At 37.6% G+C, this 20,269-nt stretch overlaps 2 protein-coding genes across 2 annotated transcripts; one reads left to right on the top strand and one right to left on the bottom strand.

The window, feature by feature from the left end:
• The first annotated feature begins 12,544 nt into the window (after positions 1-12,544).
• LOC134539157 (putative nuclease HARBI1) lies at positions 12,545-16,027 on the top strand. The gene is made up of 4 exons (XM_063380921.1): positions 12,545-13,326; positions 13,626-13,682; positions 14,229-14,444; positions 14,592-16,027. Exons 1-4 carry the CDS (start codon positions 13,042-13,044, stop codon positions 15,093-15,095), a joined length of 1,062 nt encoding a protein of 353 aa, XP_063236991.1. The 5' UTR covers positions 12,545-13,041; the 3' UTR covers positions 15,096-16,027.
• Positions 16,028-16,162: 135 nt separating this feature from the next.
• Positions 16,163-19,707, bottom strand: LOC134539158 (uncharacterized). Its single transcript, XM_063380922.1, has 2 exons — positions 19,205-19,707; positions 16,163-18,820 (listed from the first exon to the last, which is right to left on the bottom strand). The coding sequence occupies exons 1-2, from the start codon at positions 19,385-19,387 to the stop codon at positions 18,131-18,133; spliced, it is 873 nt and encodes a 290-aa protein (XP_063236992.1). The 5' UTR covers positions 19,388-19,707; the 3' UTR covers positions 16,163-18,130.
• Positions 19,708-20,269: the final 562 nt, after the last annotated feature.

The raw sequence follows: 20,269 nt of genomic DNA, 5'->3' as shown, positions 1-20,269 counted from the left end.
GTTAATACTAACACATATGAAAAAATTGACTAGTTACTGAATATGTTGAAATTTTGTAAACCTGTTACTTTAGATGATTGGTGATGTAATAATGTCTCTTGGAAACTACATAAGATTTTAACTGCTGTTATTTCTCCATAAATCGCAAATCACCATGGCGGCCATTTTACGATCACGATTTAGTTCTTAAATTTTAAATTAGTTTATTTGTTGAGAGCCTGGTACAATGTGTCTGACCACTAAAGCGATCCGAGCCGCGTAGTGTATACTACTGCGTGGTTGCCAAAGTAGGCTCGGGTCGGGACGAATTTCGCTGTGAAGAAACAAAGGTTTTTAATACATGGAAAATTATTCCAAAGCCGAAAATTTGTACAGTGGTAGAATGAACATTTCTTAGTAACACGCAAACCTTGTGCGTCACACCAAAAACGAGCAGTTAAATCCAAAATGACAATTTTTTGCAACGATCCACAATAATGGATATTGCAAATGCAGTTTATGGAGTAGACAGTCAGTATGGAACCCAAAATAATCTAGAAACATTGCCCTATCTGAGGATAGTGATAAAAAGCACAAAGTTTAAACATGTTTCTATAAAATAGACCATTTAAATCATTAAAGTTAACGAATTCACTTTCATTCAATTTTAAGGAAATATAAATACATCTTACATAAACTTAAAGAGCCCAACGTGGAAATCGCTTAAAGTAAACGTTGTTGCATATTTATTCATCTTTAAATTGGTATATTTTTTAAGTGTCTCATACAATTAGTCTGACCACTAAAGCGATCCGAACCGCGTAGTGTATACTACTGCGAGGTTGTGGAAGTAGGCTCGGGTTGGGACGAATTTCGCTGTTAAGAAACAAAAAAATTTAATAGATGGAAAATTATCCCAAAGCAAAAATTTTGTACACTAGTAGAATGAACATTTCTTAGTAACACGTCATAAGTTTACCGATGAAACCTTGTGATCACACCAATAATGAGAAGTTGAGTCCTTAATGATAATTTCTACAATGATCCACAAAAATGTTTCGTAAATGTAATAACTTTACTACTTTTTTAAGTCGGTTCTCATTATGGTACCAAAGTAATATAAAATAATGTCTTACATGGTAATTGTGATAAACACCTCAAAGTTTAAACGTCCTATTATTAAATTGGTAATTTTAATCATAAAAGGTAAGAAAAAAAAATATTTTTTTTTATAGAAATTTCACTACATGTTACATAAATATGTTGAGCGTAGCGTCAAAATTACTTCATAAATATTGTCTGCTTTTTTTTTCCAAGGTTTAAATGTGTATATTTTGAGTGTCTGGTACAATAGTCTGACCACTGATGTATTTCAAGCTGCGTAGTGTGTGTGCAGCAGTGTTAAAGTCGCTTGTGCTGGGACGTTTTTTGCTCCAGAAAACTAAGGTTTTTAATGTATGGTAATTCCAGACTGAATTTGACTCTGAAAGAATAAACGTTTCCTAACTACAAGTGATTTTTTCTGCAAACGTAGATAAAAATCTTCCAGGATGCGATTTGCTTAGGTAAAAATGTTAGTATGATCGACTCTTTAATTTCTAAATTATAAATAAATCACAACAATAGAACTTCCTAGAAAGTTGTGATAAACTGACGATATTGCGCGAGTAGCAGACCCGTACGTGACTACAGAGAAAGGCTATTTTCCTTGACCGTTAAGATTTCTGGGACGAACACCCTCTCACAGCTAGGGTCATAAAATACGGTCAAACTCTTGCAAAAACATCCACCACCGCTCTTTGCCACTAGCAATTTAACGAAGTCAGCTAGGCGCAGCACTCCAATAAATTAACTTAGAAAAAAATACTAAATATGTAATTCTATCAATACATTTTACAACACAACTTATGTTTTATTTATTTTCTGGAAAAAATAATATTATCATACGAATTATGTTATAAAAGTGACAAAACTCAATAAGTAAATTTATGGTGTATCGTTTTCTTCAATTGTTATGTAGTAAACTAATTTTATACAATTAAATATATATTTTTTATAATATAGGCTACATTAAAATTTTGCATAGTTCTGATCGAAAATAATATAATGTATTAGAAATAAAAAATAATTATATTTTTTGGTATTAAAATAATTTTTAATAATAAAATTTTTGTAACAAATACGAACACACATATATGAAACTGGAGGTCCTCTAGAATTTTTATTTACAAGTTCCAAGCAGAAATTGTTTAGCTATTGTTAATTTTATTGTCTCAAAAATCATTCATATAAGAAAAAAGAATATGTATATCTCAATAGATGTAAAATGAATACACCCTATCATATGCTTTAAATATATTTTAAGTAATCCTTAAATAAGACAAAGTTTATTGAGTGTCGCAGTACGCAGCGTGTTTCAAAGCACGCCGGCCGTGAAAGATCAGTACGGCCGCAGTACACTGCAACGCTCGGGCAGCTTTAATGAGGCAGCTAATTATGCTAGACTCTTCATAAATATACTATCTTAAAGCTAAAAGTATAAATATAAACATTTATTTAGACATTTTATCGCATTGGGCTCTTAAAATCGGTGTAAATCGTATTTTTATCTGGGTGGCAAAGATTAAAAAAATATTTCGTGAATTAATCTTAAATATTAAAAATTTAATTTTTTCTTACATTAATGGGTGAATTACAGTTTCTGGATTATTTTGGTAAGTTTACGGACAGTCAAAATTAAAAACTGTATAAATGGGTAGCATTTTAATATTTTTAATTTGCTGTCACCTAGGACTTAAATGCAAATTTTCGGTTATAACGCACAAGGTCTACAGCGGTAAACTTTCGGTATGTTATTAAGCACAGTCAACTCTACCAGAGTACAAAAATCTGGAGTAACACGAAAGTCTACACGGGGAAGGGCGGCTACCTGATCCGAGAATGAAGGATAGGGCGAGATGGGAAGCGAAGATAAGAGCTGGTTATCGCGGTTCGCTTTCCGTCCGTGTTGGAGAGAGAGGGAGAGAGAGAGAAAGGCGATATTGTGGAAGACCTTCGAAAGAATCCCGCTAGATGGCAGGCCTCAGAGCTGCAACCTTCGACAACCTCCCCTCACAGAAGCTCACTCGCCACTAACTTGCTAAATCTAACCCGCTAGCTTATATACGTGCTGGCTGGCCTTACAGTAGTAATAAACAAGCATTTATGAAACACTTCAGCTCATTTCCAACAAATTCTGACGAATGACTGTTTTTTGTCCTGCACCAATCCCCTTAAGTGGCCGCGGGGTGATAAGTGCGACGCCCGCTGGTGCTTCCAGCACGGTATCGCCTCTAAGCGCAAGGCTGCGGGCTTGCCGCGTAGACTCCTCTTCGTGCGACTGTGAGATTCGAGCGGTGATCTTAACACTACTATATATGGCGGGTGTAAACGTAGGTAAAGGTGTAATGCAAGTCCTTTTGAATGCTTTCAAAAATCTGCATAGACTTCTCGCGCCTAAACAATTATTATGAAAACACGCGTTTGAGCAATTTTTTCTAAGAAATAAAGTTTAAAAAAAAATGAATACTGAAACAGGATTACTAGGGGCATGCATATTTCCCGAAAAGATTCCTAGACTAGCTGAAAGTTCTAACACTGTACCATCGTCTGTGTCTCGTGGTTGGGCGAGTTTCTTCCAAGTACCTACATGTCGAGTGTTACAGCACCAATCACAGTGATTCAGTGCGGAAGCAAACACGTCCTGAGTGGCTCGGTCAAACAAGGTGACGAATTCTCTCGCAGACGGCCGCCAATCACAAGGAAGAAACCGCTGCTGCGGGTATACCTTGTTGCAGTCTAATAGGCATTCAGGTTTGTTTTTTTCGCATAAAATGGTTGCCCCTATGTATGTTTAACTCTGCACAGCTATGACCGTAGGAACACCAAAGAGCTAGCTACTTTACTTTGATTATTATAGATCAATCCACCCCGCACCACGTAGCGCAAGCGATTCAACCGCTGTTCGCCATTCAAGGAAAAAGTGGTAAAGAGAGGACAGGAGGAAGAGAATTGGAAAGAGAGTGATTCTTATCTCTGAAGCAATCACAAAGAGGCTCATTACAAAGGTATATCCGCGCCTGTATCGTAACGCAAATTCATCATTTGTGGTTGTTTTTTTTCGTTCTCTTAGTCCATTTTTCTTTGTTTTTCTTTGTTTGTTGACCATATTCCTGTTATGAAATATTATGTGGTGTATATATCCTGTTGACAACAGCAATTTTTGCTTAATTTGTGTTGTTTTTTTTTTTTTGTCTTTTGGTTTTATGTAGTTTTCTTCTACAGACATACATGTGCTTAGCAATGGCGTATTTCCAAAAGCTTACATCAAGTCATGCACTCCCATTGCACAAATCTTTCAAAGATAATAACGCAAATATAGGCTAGTTGTTATTTCCCCCGTAATTAAACATTTTGCCGACAGCAGATAGAGATAAGTCCCGTCTTCACAGAGGCTGGTCTTGGACAGACGACACAGCTGAAAACTGCTTCGAAACACAGAAATATATTTCCAGTACTTTTAAAAACGATTCCTTTGGAAAACAATTGCCAAGAAATAATTTGCAATACTACAAAAAATATATTGTAAATTTTAACAACACATGGCTATGTTTATTTTTGCATGTATTAAATACCTACGCTTTTTCTAGATAATATCGAGTATTACTCACAAAGATTGGCTCATAATTATATATTTTAATTTATGTTTCATTCAAGCATAATTTTTATACCACGGAAAAGAAAATCTAATATTCAATAATTCGGCTTTATTTTGCATTATTATGCTTATTAATGTGCGCAGTTAACACTGGAAATGTATTCAGTGAACGGTTTACAAATAACTTTAACTATTGGAGGCACAGGGACAAAACGAGGCATTAATTCAAGGGTAAGAATCCGAACTCAGTATTACTGCGAACACTTATTTTTTTTTAGTGGTACAGTTATTTTTCTTGTAAATGCACAAAACAAACAATGAATTTAATTTTACCAAAAAAATATATATAGCTTAATTTTACAGTGCAGAATCTCAAACACACACTTACGAATGTCATTCATATGTATTCCGTACGTCTCTCCCTCTTCCCAAATAAACCACTTCTCCCTTTAATTTTAGAATAAGATTTTTTTTATCACTGCGGCGCAGGGTGGAGTCATATCACCCCCACAAAGCCAGAACAATTTTCAGTCGTTCGATTTTCAAACATCCAATGGAATGCCTGTAGTTAGAATTGACACGATGCTGAAATGTATTTTTTTTCTCTGTGACGTCATTGGTGTTTAGAATTCGAGGTCATTCCCTGCACAAAAAAAAAATTGGTTGTCTGTAAAGTCGGTTTACAGACGATTGTTTAACGTGACAACGTCATAACAAAACATTGATGAAATGATTGCATATTTTTATGAATAAAATTGAATGATTTTTATTGAATTATCACTATTTTGTATGGATACAAAGAAGGAGTGAAATTAAATCTACAATTTAATTGATAAATTTACTTTTATTGCACTCATTAATTCAAATATGTTTATTACTTTAACGAAGATATTATTTTAACTATAACTTTTATACGTGTTTTCTATTTAACTTCTTCCAATCTGTGTTATTCTGTTAAGGATTAGGACGATGATAGGAAAAGTAGGAAACGAATGGGAGTGTTTCAAGTTTAATGTGACTCAAAAAAGTCAAATGGATGGTTGTTCAAATCGAGTGGAAGAGAGATAGATGCGGCGCAAGCGTACAATGAGCGTAACGAGACACAGATTAACGGGACAATGTGCGTAACAGGACACTTTTTCGTGCGTGCAGTCGACGTTCATCGATTTATTATACGTTGTCACGTCAAAAAAGAATGCCTTGTGCTGAGCTCCAGAATAAACCGCGTGGTTTGAAAACTTTGCTCGAGACATCCGGAGCGGGGGCGTACGAGAAGTTCCGTTTCCGTATTTCGTTCTTAAAACTGAATTTAGGCATGAAAAACGCCCGGTTCAGATTCTTCAAAGCACTCAAGGGACTTGCATTATGCGTTTATTTTTCATCTCTCCGCCGTATAATGTTAAGGTCACCGCTCTAAGATCATGGTTGCTCCATGCACGATGAGAAAGACTGCGCGCCAGTTCATAGAGGCGACACCGCGCTTGAAGCACCAGCGATCGTCGCGCTTATCTTTCCCGCCTCACCGACACAGATACACCAAAGACTAGGAGAAAATAACTGTCCCATAAGTAGAGACCTGCAACATTCGCGGTTTCGATGGCCTTCAGGATAGAGTGCACATACCCCTGTTCACTCGGGCAAATAACGCAAGTTCATTGGCTGCCGACTTGTAAGTCGTCTCAGCTGGTTTGTCTGTGATTCGATCCTTCTTTTGTTGAGGGTTTATAACTGTTTGAGATTCGTCCAGATGAACAGTAAGCCAATAGCAAAATTATCTAAGAGGTATATGTGTTTGAATTCTAGTCTATCACCGAATGAATCCGCGAATTTTGCAGGTCTCTACCCATAAGCTACGACCGCAGTGGAAAACTAAATGATTAAAGGTCATTAAACGAGGCAATGGGCGGGGATTTTGACTCCTAGGCGCGAGGTTAGTTGCTGAGTTGTGAATCGGGATCTCCGTAACGACCACCGCAGTTTTCCGGGCACGTCCTGTGGAAGTCGCCTGGACGCACGGAAGCTGAGCATAGAGCCTGCTTCCGAACCTAACTCGTTCCTACAGAAGTCGACACTATAACATTCCCAACACAGCGTGAGTTTCAGAGTCATTTGAGGTTTGGGCATCCGCGGAATCAGGCAAGACGCGACGCGACAATGTGCGACGCCGCGCGACATCGCGCGCGACGCCGCGCGACGGTTAGGGACTGGAAAAATTCGCGGTTTTCGATGACCTTCGTGATATACTTACTTGCACAGTCCGTCCTCGGCGCACTCGGAAGAACAACGCCAGTTCACTGGCTGCTAGACGCATTCCCCCCTAATGACCCGGGCGTATGTCCCCGGGAGTTATCGCTAGTGACTTCTGTCTATGTCACGAGTGTTATCTTTATTGACTTCGCTCTATGTCACGAGTGTTGTATCTAGTGACTTCGCTCTATGTCACGAGTGTTATCTCTAGTGACCTTGCTTTGTGTCACCAGTGTTATATTTAGTAACTTCTCTCTGTCACGAGTATTATCTCTAGTGACTTCTCTCTATGTCACAAGTGTTATCTTAGCGACTTCGCTCTATGTCACGAGTGTTATCTTTATTGACTTCGCTCTATGTCAAGAGTGTAATCTCTAGTGACGTCGCTTTCAGCGAGAAGGTAAGCCCCAACTAAAAAAAAAAATATGTGTGTATGTATGTCGAACAGACATAAATAAGTATTAATCTTTCGCCTGCCTGCCCCACATTCCAAAATTACTATATGCGTTGATTTTATTATTATTATTATTCCAAAATTACTATATGCGTTGATTTTATTATTATTATTTATCGCCGCCCATTGTTTTATGTGAGAACCAGACCGAATCCAGCGCCTTACCCGTGCGACCATAAAAAGTTAAAACACGTTTCCACTTCCTCCTACTTTTTGTTTCATTTTCCTCTTAAAAACCGTAAACCGGCCGTGGACCGTCTTCGCGTCACGCGTCATAAAAAAAACCTCAATTGTAAAAAAAAACAGTTGTACGTTTTAAAAAGTATTTATTTAAAAAATTGGACTATTTGAACAGTGTAATTTAGAACTAGTAACCAACCTCGCACAGGTAGATCAAGATATAGCCCTATATCCAACGGCGTGTGCTAGCAAATATGATTTCCTGTGTCAGTTATAAATAATTAATATATCTTACATACTACTATTCATCTTTTTAAATAACATATAGCTCATCTCCATCGGTAATAATAATTGTTTTTAATAGTTTCAGTAGTCGGTACCGACCAGTTTTTGAACAAAACAATTTTTTTTTATCATTTCATGTTTAAATGTAGTTTTGTTAAAGCATACAATGTACATCGTTTAATGGAGTGCCTGGCGTTAATAGTGACCGCCTGCAAGTTTAATAATTAATTCATTTTTTTAAATAACTGCATTAGATATTGTTACAATCCTTGCAAATCTCTTGGTGCGGGATCCACCTATCTGGACACACACATGATAAGCAGAGCTTTAGTAGAAACCACAGGAGGTAGTGGAATATTTTAAAAATGTATATGTCTTAGACACATTTGTGAGTAATTTTAGATGATCTTGGCCTTAACAGAATGTCTGGGATTTTTAAACTTTTATACCCCGAGAAAAAGAAAAATATCTCGGCGATCGAGGCCTTGAAAACTCCTCAACACATCCGAGTGGAGTCTGTTTACGAAAAGTATTTAAATTATTCGCTAAGGACGAGTGAGTAGTTCTGTTTACACGTTTCGAGAGTGAAAATGGCTAAAACGCGGTACATTCAAGGGACTTGCATTGCACGTTTATCTTCATTCCTCCGCCATGTAATTGTTACCGTCACCGCTCACATCTTACATTCACCCAATACACGACTAGAAGACATGCGCGCCAGTTCAGAAGCGATACCGCGCTAGAAGCAACAGTGAGCGTCACATTCCTAATGTTAAATCTTGGTATGGCTATAAATAAATAAAAAATTATCTCTTCCCCTTAGAGGAGACCGTCTAGTCGTGGTGTATATGTGTGCTTCTGAGGCGGGATGATAAGCGCGACGCTCGCCGGTGCTTCTAGCGCGGTGTCTCCTCTGAACTGGCGCGCAGTCTTCTCGAGACAACTGTGAAACTTGAGCGATGACCGTAACATTATATGGCGGAGAAATGAAGATAAAGGTGTAATGCAAGTCCCTTAACTGCTTTCAAGAATCTGTACCGGTTGTTTTCACGCCTAAAAATTACTCCGAAAACACGACTTTTAGGCAATTTTAACTCTTCTAAAAATACCTACAGTTGAAAAACTTAATCCGAAATCAAGAGTACCTTTCAGACCTTCAGCGCATTCTTGAAAGCTTTTTGTAAGCAGACCCCACTCGGATATCTTGAAATCGCATCGGTTTCCCTGAAGCTCCGCGCACCGTGTGTGTGCCCGGGCAGACGTAAACGATACGCAGACGAGTATCCGCCTTATCAACCCGCCGCACTTGCGCAAGGGTATCACTTGCTTCCGGGACAGCTGCAACGTTCCAGGGCCGTCTAGGGAAATGGCGGGCCTTTTTTTGTTCGTAAGGGGGGGGGGGGGAAGAAGGAATTCTCGAGGCCTCAGAGGACCCCCGGTTGAGTTCCAAGATTTTTTTTGACGTGACAACGTCTAATAAATCGATGAACGCCGGCTGCACGCACGAAAAAGTGTCCCGTTACGCACATTGTTCCGTTACACTGTGTCCCGTTACGCACACTGTTCCGTTACGCTGTGTCCCGTTACGCTCATTGTACGCTTGCGCCGCATCTATCTCTCTTCCACTCGACTGTTTATAAAGTGAAGTGAAAAGTTGATGTGGTTTTCATTGCTTATTACAACAATTTCGGCAATAAAGGTTAATTATTCTTGCATTTTTAAAATCTGATTACTAGTATAATTTCAAGTATTTATTCTTTTATTATTAAAATTAAAATGATTCAATTTTAGTCATAAAAGTATGCAATCATTTCATCAATGTTTTGTTATTACGTTGTCACGTTAAACTATCGTCCGTAAACCGACTTTACAGACAACCGATTTTTTTCCCCTTCTAATTTTTGTGTTTACCCTGATTCGACGCAAAAATTCCAAGACTATTGTTCAAACTTCAAAGGATCCTTGGGGAAACGTTAATAAAGAATGCGTTATGCGCAGATCACGTTTACAGTTAAGGTGACCGCTTGGTACTCGGGAGGCGACACTGGCTGGCGCATAACACGCCTCTTCGCCTGTAAACGTTATGCACCGAACTGGCCCTAGCATAGTCTTCGCGTCGGTGTCGCTTCTCTATGGGACTTGTAGTAGCGGTGACGCTGTCATTTTGTGCTGGAATATTTATTGTATCTACCACTAGCTGAAGTACCTGAATGGCGTTGCCCAGGCTGCTGAAAGAACATCATAATATAGAGAACATCACTACCGAGTTCCAAGTATGTAGGGCATACAATTAAGTAATTATAACCCACTCTCACTTTTCATTTAAATAATGTCACAATATTTAGTAGGCTTTGTTTATATCGCGCCAAATACAAAATGAAAGAAAAGAGTTCGCACATGAGCGAAATAGTTTTCTTTACAATGTGCGAACTCTTTTCTTTCAGTGTGTCTTTGGCGCGATATAAACAAAGCCTACTAAATATTGTGAAATTATACAAATTGACAAAAATCTTATTTTGCAAATTGAATAATGGAATAATCTTATCAAATTAGTGAATGTCATCGGTCTTCGATAAATCTACAAAGTTTGAATGAAATCTGGCCGTTTAAAGTGGGTCAAAATCGCACCCAAAGGAGTCGGTTACAAACATACAAACATACAGGTGAATCTAATATAAAGCGTGTAAAAAAAAAGGAATTTTTGATTTTAAAGTCCCATTGATTGCACAATCTCGGTGCATCATGGTTACGCATCAGCAAAACAGGGACGCCAATCCTCAGCTTCATTTTGTGGGAAGGCAGGTAACCCCTAGGCAAGACGCGACGGACGCACCAAACGATAGCGCATTACAAATTCAAGGCAAAACATTTTATTGACGAAGTTCTAAACTAAACTATTATTAGCGCCTTTAGTTCGCTAGCAGCCGCGAGCTTCACTAAGCGGATGGGTTCTGCCAAGCAGAAGGATAGGAAGTTTCCAGACCTTACTGTATGACTGTGTGGCGGGCATAGAGAAATGACACAAAGTCACCGTTCGTGCATCAATAACCTACCTCCTATAATTTTCTGTTGTAGAATTGAATTTACCCCTTTTTTCACTCCCTTGGGGATGGAATTTCATTATTGTATGTAGTCTATGTCACTCTCCGACACATGAACTATCCATGTGCAAAAAATAATCATGTCGCAAACAAACAGGCCAACTAGACGAAAGGAAGGCTATGATTGGCCCACATCTGCAGCCAATCGGGAAACACTTCCCTCTCAGGCGAGGGTACTAAAGTATAAAATAACTTGTAATAACCTCAGTAGGTAACTCCACCCTGATGATGGCGACTGCAATGTCAAACCGAAACGTCGGTGATACATTCGCCTTGGACGCGGCTAGAACCCAGAAGCCAGCAAGCTACTCCACGAATTTCAGTTATTATGTATCTATTTTGCATAAATCTCTCGAGTGAAGCCAAGCAATCCACAGAGCTGCCATCTGTGATTGACAATGTGATCCAGATGCATCACATAGCGGATGTGGCGCGCTGCTAGAGACAACGCACCAGCCAGCATGGTCGGACAGAACAGACGGACGCTACTGCACGAGCAGGTTATTAATGGCCACAGCAACATTAACAGTCTCTTTGATGTGTAACATCTTAACTTGATGTAAGCTTTTGAACATACGCCATTGCTAAGCACATGTATGTCTGTAGAAGAAAACTACAAAAAACACAAAAGACAAAAACACAAATTAAGCAAAACATTGCTGTTGTCAACAGGATATAAACACCACATAATATTCCACAACAGGAATATGGTCAACAAACAAAGAAAAACAAAGAAAAATGGACTAACAGAACGAAAAAAAAAAAAAAACACAAATGATGACAGCACAAAAATATTGAACATAAAAAAATCAGCCCAACAGTTGAAACGAGACAAAAACACAGCAAAACTCTAAAACAGAAGAGAACGAAAAAAAAAACCCACAAAGGATGACAGCACAAACATCTTAACTCTCGCTATACGGCATTTAGAAGGAGTATTTTGTGAGCGGGACGGAAGTCGCACGGAACGGAAATGTGTAACCACGGTGCTGCCATCTGTGGGGGATGGCTTGAACCAAAGTTCACAAAGCCAAAAGGGAAATGTATATTTTAAAAATGGGCAGTGTTTTAATAAATATTCCTTGTCGAAAATTAGGTCCCAAGCCAGGGTTTAATATTTATTTTTCAAGACTTTTTCTGGAGCCGTTTCAATACAAAGTTTAAAATTTCAGTCGACGTAGCTGCTCCGGCAGCGAATTCTAGCGGCGGGCGCGGAAACTACGTGTGATTCGCGTCCAGAAATGTAGTTGAAAACAAAATTTTCGTATATTTATCGCGCTCGTCATCATTTTAAAGCATTCTACTATAAATGGCATGTACGAGTTTCGTATTATAAGTTTATTTACAACGTGAGAACACACGAATTTGCTCGTTACCGAAGTTAGATGTTATACGTCTCTCTGGCGAGTACTGAAAGTCTCGCCTACATTTTTTTTTTGTTGGTTTTGAAAAGTCGTACAGTAAAGGGTTGCTGTCATAACTTAGAAACACCCACCTTAGAGACTCATACCTTAGAAACACACAAGATAGAATATTCTAAGTTATGTATTTCTAAGTTATGAAGATTCTAAGTTGTGTGATTCGGTATTGTGTGTTACTAACAGCCATATGCAGAGATCTCACTTTATCTTTAAGGGTCCCTCAAACGCAAAAAGTGGCCCTAAGTACCGTGCAAGAACCTCCCTTCTACTTCACTTCATCACGGCACCCTAGATTTCAAGTGAAGGAAGCTGTCATACTTTAGGCCGCCCGATCCGAGCCTTAAGGGACCCTAAATTAAGATGGCGGTCATTATTTGAAAAAAATAACTCATTTAATTAAACTTCTACTGTAATATAAAGAGGAATTGGGCTTGCGCTGCTTGTAAATAATGATAATTATTTAAAATGAATGTGTAGGAAGAGTTTTGTTGCATATGCGACTCTTTTAAATATTCTAGTGTTAAAACAACTTATCCCATATCCACCCAGACCATCTTTGTTTACATTTTGAAGTGCTTACTTTATTTACTAGAAAATAGCCGTTTCGTAAGTGATTTCTAAACATTATTGTGTGTTCTTAGAGTAAATAAAGTACTGTGTGAGTTTATATTTGCTCTGATGGATGACCCGAGATTGTTTGACGAAGAATATTTAGATTTTATTCAACGGGTCGAAAATAGAGAAAACCATCATCCCCGACGGTATTTACGTGATGGTCAAAATCCTTGCGAATTCTTCTCCGACATCGAATTCGTCAAACGTTTTCGATTTTCTAAACAGATTGTGATGGACACTATTGTGCCTCTTGTTGCTGCCGACAACAATGATAGGAGAGGATTGCCATTGCCACCAGTTCTTAAAGTTGTAATAGCCTTGCGATTTTATGGCAGCAATAGTTTTCAGGTATGTACATACAACATTATTTTAGTGTGTGTTTAATTGCCCAATTAAATTTTAACTCAATGGGTAATTTGGCGGAGTAGATTTGCTGGATAATAATTATGTATATTAATAAAAGGTAGGTTGTGTCAGCTATTGTAATAATATTTTTAAAAAGTAGTGAAAGATATATTAATTTAATCGATGTGATTTATTAATTCCAAAAAACCTTATTGTTCATCTAGTTTTCCTGAAGCCACTACTTTGTACAATTACTTTTTTTTTATGTACAGTATGAGTAATCTCATGTGTTTCCCTTGCAGAATGTATGTGGTGACCTATGCCATGTCAATCAAGCAACAGTGTCAAGGATTGTAAAGGTAATGCAATGTTAACACATGTAAGATAATTTTATGTGAGTAGTTTAATGAATTTTGGTAAAATTCTAGTTTAACCCCGTTTTCTTTAAAAAAAAAAAAAAAAGATTAAAATGTCAAACAAATGTAATTTAGTGCTATTAAAACTCCTCTATATTTTTCAAAATCCTGACATAAGAAATACCTAATAGTTTCAGAGAAATTACCGTTAATTGTTTACATTAGAAAGCCTAGTTGATTACTGATTTAAACAATATCTTGCTAGACTTAAATAACCATCCTCAGTAGTTTATAGTATATTTAAATTAGCTAACCTAACCTACTAATTGTATTTATAATAAAGCCTACCTAGCCTAGACTGCCATTATCTCTTATTTCAATTTCAAAGCATTTGTAACATATCGTACCTAACCTAAGTTAGTTTCTTACTCAGCCTTTATTTTATTATTTTATTTTTGCAGGGACTTAAGTTTTACCTATATTTAAGTAGTGGAATATATATACCTACTTTTTGAAAAAAAACTGACTAATCTGGTAACTTTGTAATAGGTTGTTTCTGCACAATTGGCCGAGCACCTTTTGGAGTATGTTTATTTTCCTGGACGGCAGCAACTTCAAGAATACCATAGGCAGTTCTATGTAAATGGTGGCTTTCCTGGTGTAACTGGGTGCATAGACTGCACTCACATTGGCATTAGAAGCCCTGGTGGCCAGTTTGCAGAACTCTACCGTAATAGGAAGGGTTACATGTCTCTCAATGTTCAGGTATGTTTTCTGAGATATTTATTATAGTACTGTTATTGAAAAAAGATGGAACGATGATAATAAATATCTATGACAGTTTTTTGAAACTGGTATTTACTTGCAATTTTAACAGTATGCAAATATGGTGTTTGTCCATTTTTTTTATAGGTTGTCTCAGGTCCTAACCTTGAGATTCTTGATATTGTGACAAGGTGGCCTGGCAGTACACATGACTCAAGGATTTTCAGCAACAGCCGGGTGATGACTCGTTTTGAAAATAGAGTTCTGCCAGGAGTACTGCTGGGAGACAATGGCTATCCTCAACTGCATTTTCTTTTTACTCCAATACTGGTGCCAAATACAGTTGAGGAAACTCGCTACAATGTAGCCCACAAGCGGACCCGGAATACAGTAGAAAGACTGTTTGGAGTATGGAAGCGGAGGTTCTCATGCTTGGGACACAAGCTACGCTCAAGTCTCCATACTACCAGCAGGGTCATCGCTGCATGTGCTGTTTTGCATAATATAGCTGTTGCACGTGGTGAGCCACTGCCACCTCCTCCAGCTGACGAGGAGCACTTCATGCCTGCTGTTCCTGTTGCAAATGCGGCACCACGAAATAATCGTGGAGTTGAAGTGCGTGCAGATTTTATTCAGCGAAACTTTTTCTGAATTTCGTTGATTTATTTTGAGTAGATTGAAAACCCTGTCTTACCACCAATGTTATTTTTTAATCAACATGTAATCACAAAAGCAAACGGCGTAGAATCTATACTAATATTATAAAACTGAAGAGTTTGTTTGTTTGGACGCGCTAATCTCAGGAACCACTGGTCCGAATTGAAAAATTATTTCAGTGTTGGATAGTACATTTATTGAGGAAGGCTATAGGCTATATTATATTATCAATAACATTAGGGATTCTTACTAAAAGTCCAATTTAGAATCAAATGTGTTGGAGGGGGTTAGATACAACATGCAGTACACGTACGAAGTGTGTGTTGACAATGCCGCAGGCGCTAGAAGTTTATTTCCTATTGCATATTAACATTGTTGCCACGCACTAGATGCCTTATCATTCTTAATTTTCCCATAAAAGTAAAAAACACCCGTGTGATATTAACAACGAAGCAATCAGTACCGTCATAAGAGTTTTTTAGTATTTAAATACTTTTTATCACTTTAAATCACAAACCTAAACTATTGTTTTTTTTCCTCTCTCTGTGTTTAATTTGATTTTTTTATTAACATTTTTTTTTCAAGTATATACATTTTACAGACTTGAAACTTCACAGTAATGTTCCTTATGTTACGCAGGATGACATTTTCCGAAAATTAGATCCCATGGGTGGTTAAAACCAGGAAACAGTGGGTACTTTGTCTGCATGAGAACAAGATTTTGCATTGTTGATGCCTTCTGCATCTCCATGGCAACGGGCATCGCGCGGCAGTGGTGTACCCACAAGGAGGGGCATGTATAATGAGTGGCGCAAGAGTGATCTGCCTGTAGACTGCCGTAGCGAAGTACGGGTACATCAGTTGTACGTTGCGTGCACGAGTCGGGAAACCATCGGTGCTATTCATTTTCTCTCCGGTACATTATACAGCATTGTAATAAATTTTCACTGAATTTTTTTTACAATTACTGTAAATGGGAGCTGTGGCTTAATTTTTTTCCATTAGTATAGCCGTGCGAAGCCGGGTCGGGCAGCTAGTTTTAAACATAATTCCTTAAGTTATTTTTAATATAATGCGTTGTTTGCTTTGTAGTGACATGGTAATAGGCCTCCTGGGGAACTCGCCATGTAAAATAAAGAGTAACGAGTTGAGTGCTGTACCTCCGGATGTTTACCACCCATGGTAGACCTCTAGGGTCTAACACTTGTGGTAGATATCCAAGGTGATTTGGAAACTGGCACAGACAGGTAAGTAGTGCCTTTTTTGTTTCATTTTTGCTACTTATTGTGTATCTATGCTTCTTAAAGGTATTCCTAGAATGAATGTGTTTGTAGCACAAGGAATTTTAACCTTGCTGCATTATACATTCAAAGATGCTTTAAAACATGATCAGTCTTGTTAATTCCTACATTTACACAATAATACCTGAATATGGAAGTTACATGATTATCTTTCGATACTTCTCTGTATTAGCTTATTGTCTCACAAGATATATTCAGGAATTAAAATTTCATTTTAAATCATTCACTTTTACAAAGAGTAATGTGTAGAAAGTAAAATTCTTAAATAAAATTTGGAACTATTATGTATTTTGTTGTTTTTTGTGTTTAAACTTTTAATAAAATTGGAATGAGCTAAAGCCTTTGTTTAGTTATGAAACTGAACATGCAGAATATTTACTGACATTAATGCATACAGTACCATCAAGTAATTCAGCTGATGATAAATTATAAAAAAAATAATAATTTAATTCCTTCTACACATCAGATGAGTTCTTAACCCAGAGTAGAGTATTTTGTTGTGTATTTATAATGTCTAATAAGTTCTCACTAGTATGCATTTAAAATTAACATTTTTCAAAACATTCCATATGCCACATCACAATGTTTTAAATGAAATTTACAGAAAAGTGGCTTCTGGGAAGTAAGACAAGTAATAAGTGAAAGGTTGATTAGGTTACTCATATTATTACATATTAAAGTATTACTTACATATTAAATACTTATTATTAATGTTTCTGACTTAACTTTATAAACCTTTTACATAAGTAGGTATTACCCTTATTTCCCAGAAGCTGCTTCTCTACAAAAATTACCATATTGTGAACCAGTCCTAAATTATGTCATCCAATTTAGCTTCATACTCCTTGTGAACCATTTATGAATCCTAATTCAATGCCCATAAGTTCACCTATGAGTACTACATTTTCTGTATGGCTAGGTTTACTATTCCTTGTAAACTGTGTTATGAATTTTAATAGGATATGTCTTAACTGTATAACCAGTTATTGTGAATAGCTTATTGTTTTACCAGCAACCTTGTTTTACTGTAGAAAAACAATTGTAAGGATGTTTTTGGATATTATGCAGTCATCACTTAGGTAAATTGTTGCAAGGGTGATTTTGACTACACACTAAATGCTACGTAATTGGAGAGAAAGTAAAAACTAAGTTTATTTATGCATAAACAATTTGTATTGATGGTTAGTTATATTTGATTATCTTTATTAAAAATAAGTAGTGTGCTTAGAATATAATTGGAAATCATTTCTGGAATAAAGAATATGACCCAGATTTACCCCAGATTAATATTTAGTAGCAATGATGCTACAAATTGACCTAATTTGGTAAATAAAATGAATTATATAGACACCAAAAATTTCACTTTGTAATAAATAAGAACAATACCCAATTTATAAGGTGTACAGGAGACATTTGCAACCACACATTGCAAGTAGTGTCACAGATAACTTTAATTGAAATAGATCAGTAAGAGAAGCTAAAGGACACTTTTTTACCATTAAAAAATATTGGCATGCACATTTAGCATAATTGGAACAAGACGATACTTACCTGACTGTGCCAGTTTCCAAATCACCTTAGATGTCTACCACGTGTGGTAAACATCTGGAGGTATAACACTCAACTCGTTACTCTTTATTTTAAATGGCGAGTTCCCCAGGAGGCCTATTACCATGTTAATGCGAAGCAAACAATGCAGTATCTTAAAAACAAAAAAAAAAATTGTTTTTAAAACACTACATCATTTGCTTCCGTGAGGATCTTGATGCGCAGCTTATGTAGCTCGTCAGCGTGTCGCATTTGCTGTGCGTGCAGCTCAGCCCTACGCTGTTCTGCCATGAGCTCAAATTTAATAGCTCGTTTCTCAGCTTCCACTGCTCGAGCCGCTTCTGCCTGCTCGTTTGCAAGGCGCTGCTCTTCTGCCTCTGCCATTGCCTTACTTGCTCTCAACTTAAGCCTGTGCTCAGCCTGTTGCATTGCGAGAACTCTCCGTGCACGCTTGTCGGCTCGCTCAAGGTTTAAAAACCTGCGCTCCACCTCCACATCAATTGCTGGTTTATTTCTAGCACGAAAACCAGAAACAGGTGTTGGTAGAACAATACTATGAGGTTCTTCTTGTGATGCATTCACAAGTAAGCTGCCAGTACTGAGTGCACCAGAGCCAGTATTGTTAGACTGTGGCATCACAATTTCTACAGAAGCTGAAGCTTCTGAAGGAAAAGTCATGTCACAGTCTACAGCATCATCCACACAATGCAACACACCGCCCAATGCTATTTCCAGCTCAGGATCTGTGGGAGGATCTTTAACAAAAGGTCCTCCACCAGTTGCCATTCGCTGTCTTGTGGCAAGAGCAAGGGCTTTCTTCTGCTTGGTCTTGACATTTTCCCAGCATTTCTTCAGCTGGGCACTGGAGCGCTGCAAGTTAAAATTAATTTAGCTGTGATATAATTATTATATGCGAATTACAAATGTAGTGCTAAATGTACACACATTAAGTTAAAAAGATAGTTCTGTCTATAAAGTATAAATCAATGTTTGGTGGTAAGAAAATAATCAAAATTAAAACAACTTGTATTTATTTAGGTGCTCAGCCAGCTGTTGAGTCCATAGTTTGTTCTGCACACCAATAGAGAAAACTACTTATTTTGTATAACAAATAACCTGTCACTGATGGTTAAGAACAATCATTTAGCGATCTTTTTTTTCCTAATATATATCTAAACCAAATTATATTGTAATATATATATAAGAATAACTATCACATGGATTTACTTCAATATGATAATGCAAATAACGTACCTTGATGACATCAGGTTGGGAATTGAACTCGCATTCAATTCGCGCCCAGGCATCTTTCTTGGCAGCCAAGTTGCTGAAGTCTGTCTTCTTACATTCGATGACATGTGCCCAGGAACGAACAAGCCCTAACAAAATGCTTCGTTCGATAGATGAAAATCGCTCGGATTTTTGAGAGGACGTCATGATGTATTCTCAAGGTAGATTTGAATATAAATCTAACAAATACAAACCAACTACAATCAACGTGTTATCAAAAAAGTAAACAAGTCAATCGTGGGTCAGTTCCTATTGGCTGTTAACCATGACGTATTCGTGACGTCACGGAAGTTCGGTTAACTTCGGACACGATCGGCCTCACTCGCAATTTAGTAAGAGGCGAACCTTCACTTTATAAAGTAAAGGAACGGGCTGTACTTCAAGCGACTCTGCACGATACTTAAACTATAAGGACGGCGCCTCCCTTCATGAAGTATCCCTTAAAGTTAAAGTAAAGGATGACCTCTGCATATGGCTGTAAGTTACGTGTTTCTAAGTTGACGATTCTATATGTGTTTTAAGTCACGAAATTTCTAATTTATGAAGTTTCTAAGTTTTGTGTGTTTTAAGTCACGATATTTCTAAGTTATGAAGATTCTAACTTGTGTGATTCGGTATTGTGTGTTTCTAAGTTACGTGTTTCATAGTTGTGTGTGTTTTAAGTCACGATATTTCTAAGTTATGAAGATTCTAAGTTGTGTGATTCGGTATTGTGTGTTTCTAAGTTGTGTGTGTTTTAAGTCACGATATTTCTAATTTATGAAGTTTCTAAGTTGTTTGTGTTTTGAGTCACGATATTTCTAATCTGTGAAGATTCTAAGTTGTGTGTTTCTAAGCTATGTTCGGATCCCTGCGGTAAACAATCGATGGCCCTGCGCTCGGTGGATGATGCGCGCGCAGCGGCGACAGACGTCCCAGCAATGGCCGCCGTCAGGGGACGTGGACTGGCTGCTAGACGGGTAGCGATGTTTTACCGGGCCTAGGGGCGGAGGGGGGATTTTGGGAGGCTCCAGTTTCAATCACGCTGCC

This window comes from Bacillus rossius, chromosome 14, assembly GCF_032445375.1.
Source record: "Bacillus rossius redtenbacheri isolate Brsri chromosome 14, Brsri_v3, whole genome shotgun sequence".
Classification (NCBI taxonomy): domain Eukaryota; kingdom Metazoa; phylum Arthropoda; class Insecta; order Phasmatodea; family Bacillidae; genus Bacillus; species Bacillus rossius.
The sequence above is the reverse complement of the archived record's forward strand: the minus strand, read 5'-3'. Positions and strand labels throughout refer to the sequence as shown.

What these genes read in the sequence shown, in the direction of transcription:
- LOC134539157 (XM_063380921.1), top strand. Translation starts at nt 13,042, where the DNA reads ATGGATGACCCGAGATTGTTTGACGAAGAATATTTAGATTTTATTCAA. An exon ending in ATGGCAGCAATAGTTTTCAG is followed by an intron (nt 13,327 to 13,625) that starts GTATGTACATAC and finishes TTTCCCTTGCAG; the next exon opens with AATGTATGTGGTGACCTATG. An exon ending in CAGTGTCAAGGATTGTAAAG is followed by an intron (nt 13,683 to 14,228) that starts GTAATGCAATGT and finishes ACTTTGTAATAG; the next exon opens with GTTGTTTCTGCACAATTGGC.
- LOC134539158 (XM_063380922.1), bottom strand. Translation starts at nt 19,387, where the DNA reads ATGACGTCCTCTCAAAAATCCGAGCGATTTTCATCTATCGAACGAAGC. An exon ending in CCCAACCTGATGTCATCAAG is followed by an intron (nt 18,821 to 19,204) that starts GTACGTTATTTG and finishes TTTAACTTGCAG; the next exon opens with CGCTCCAGTGCCCAGCTGAA.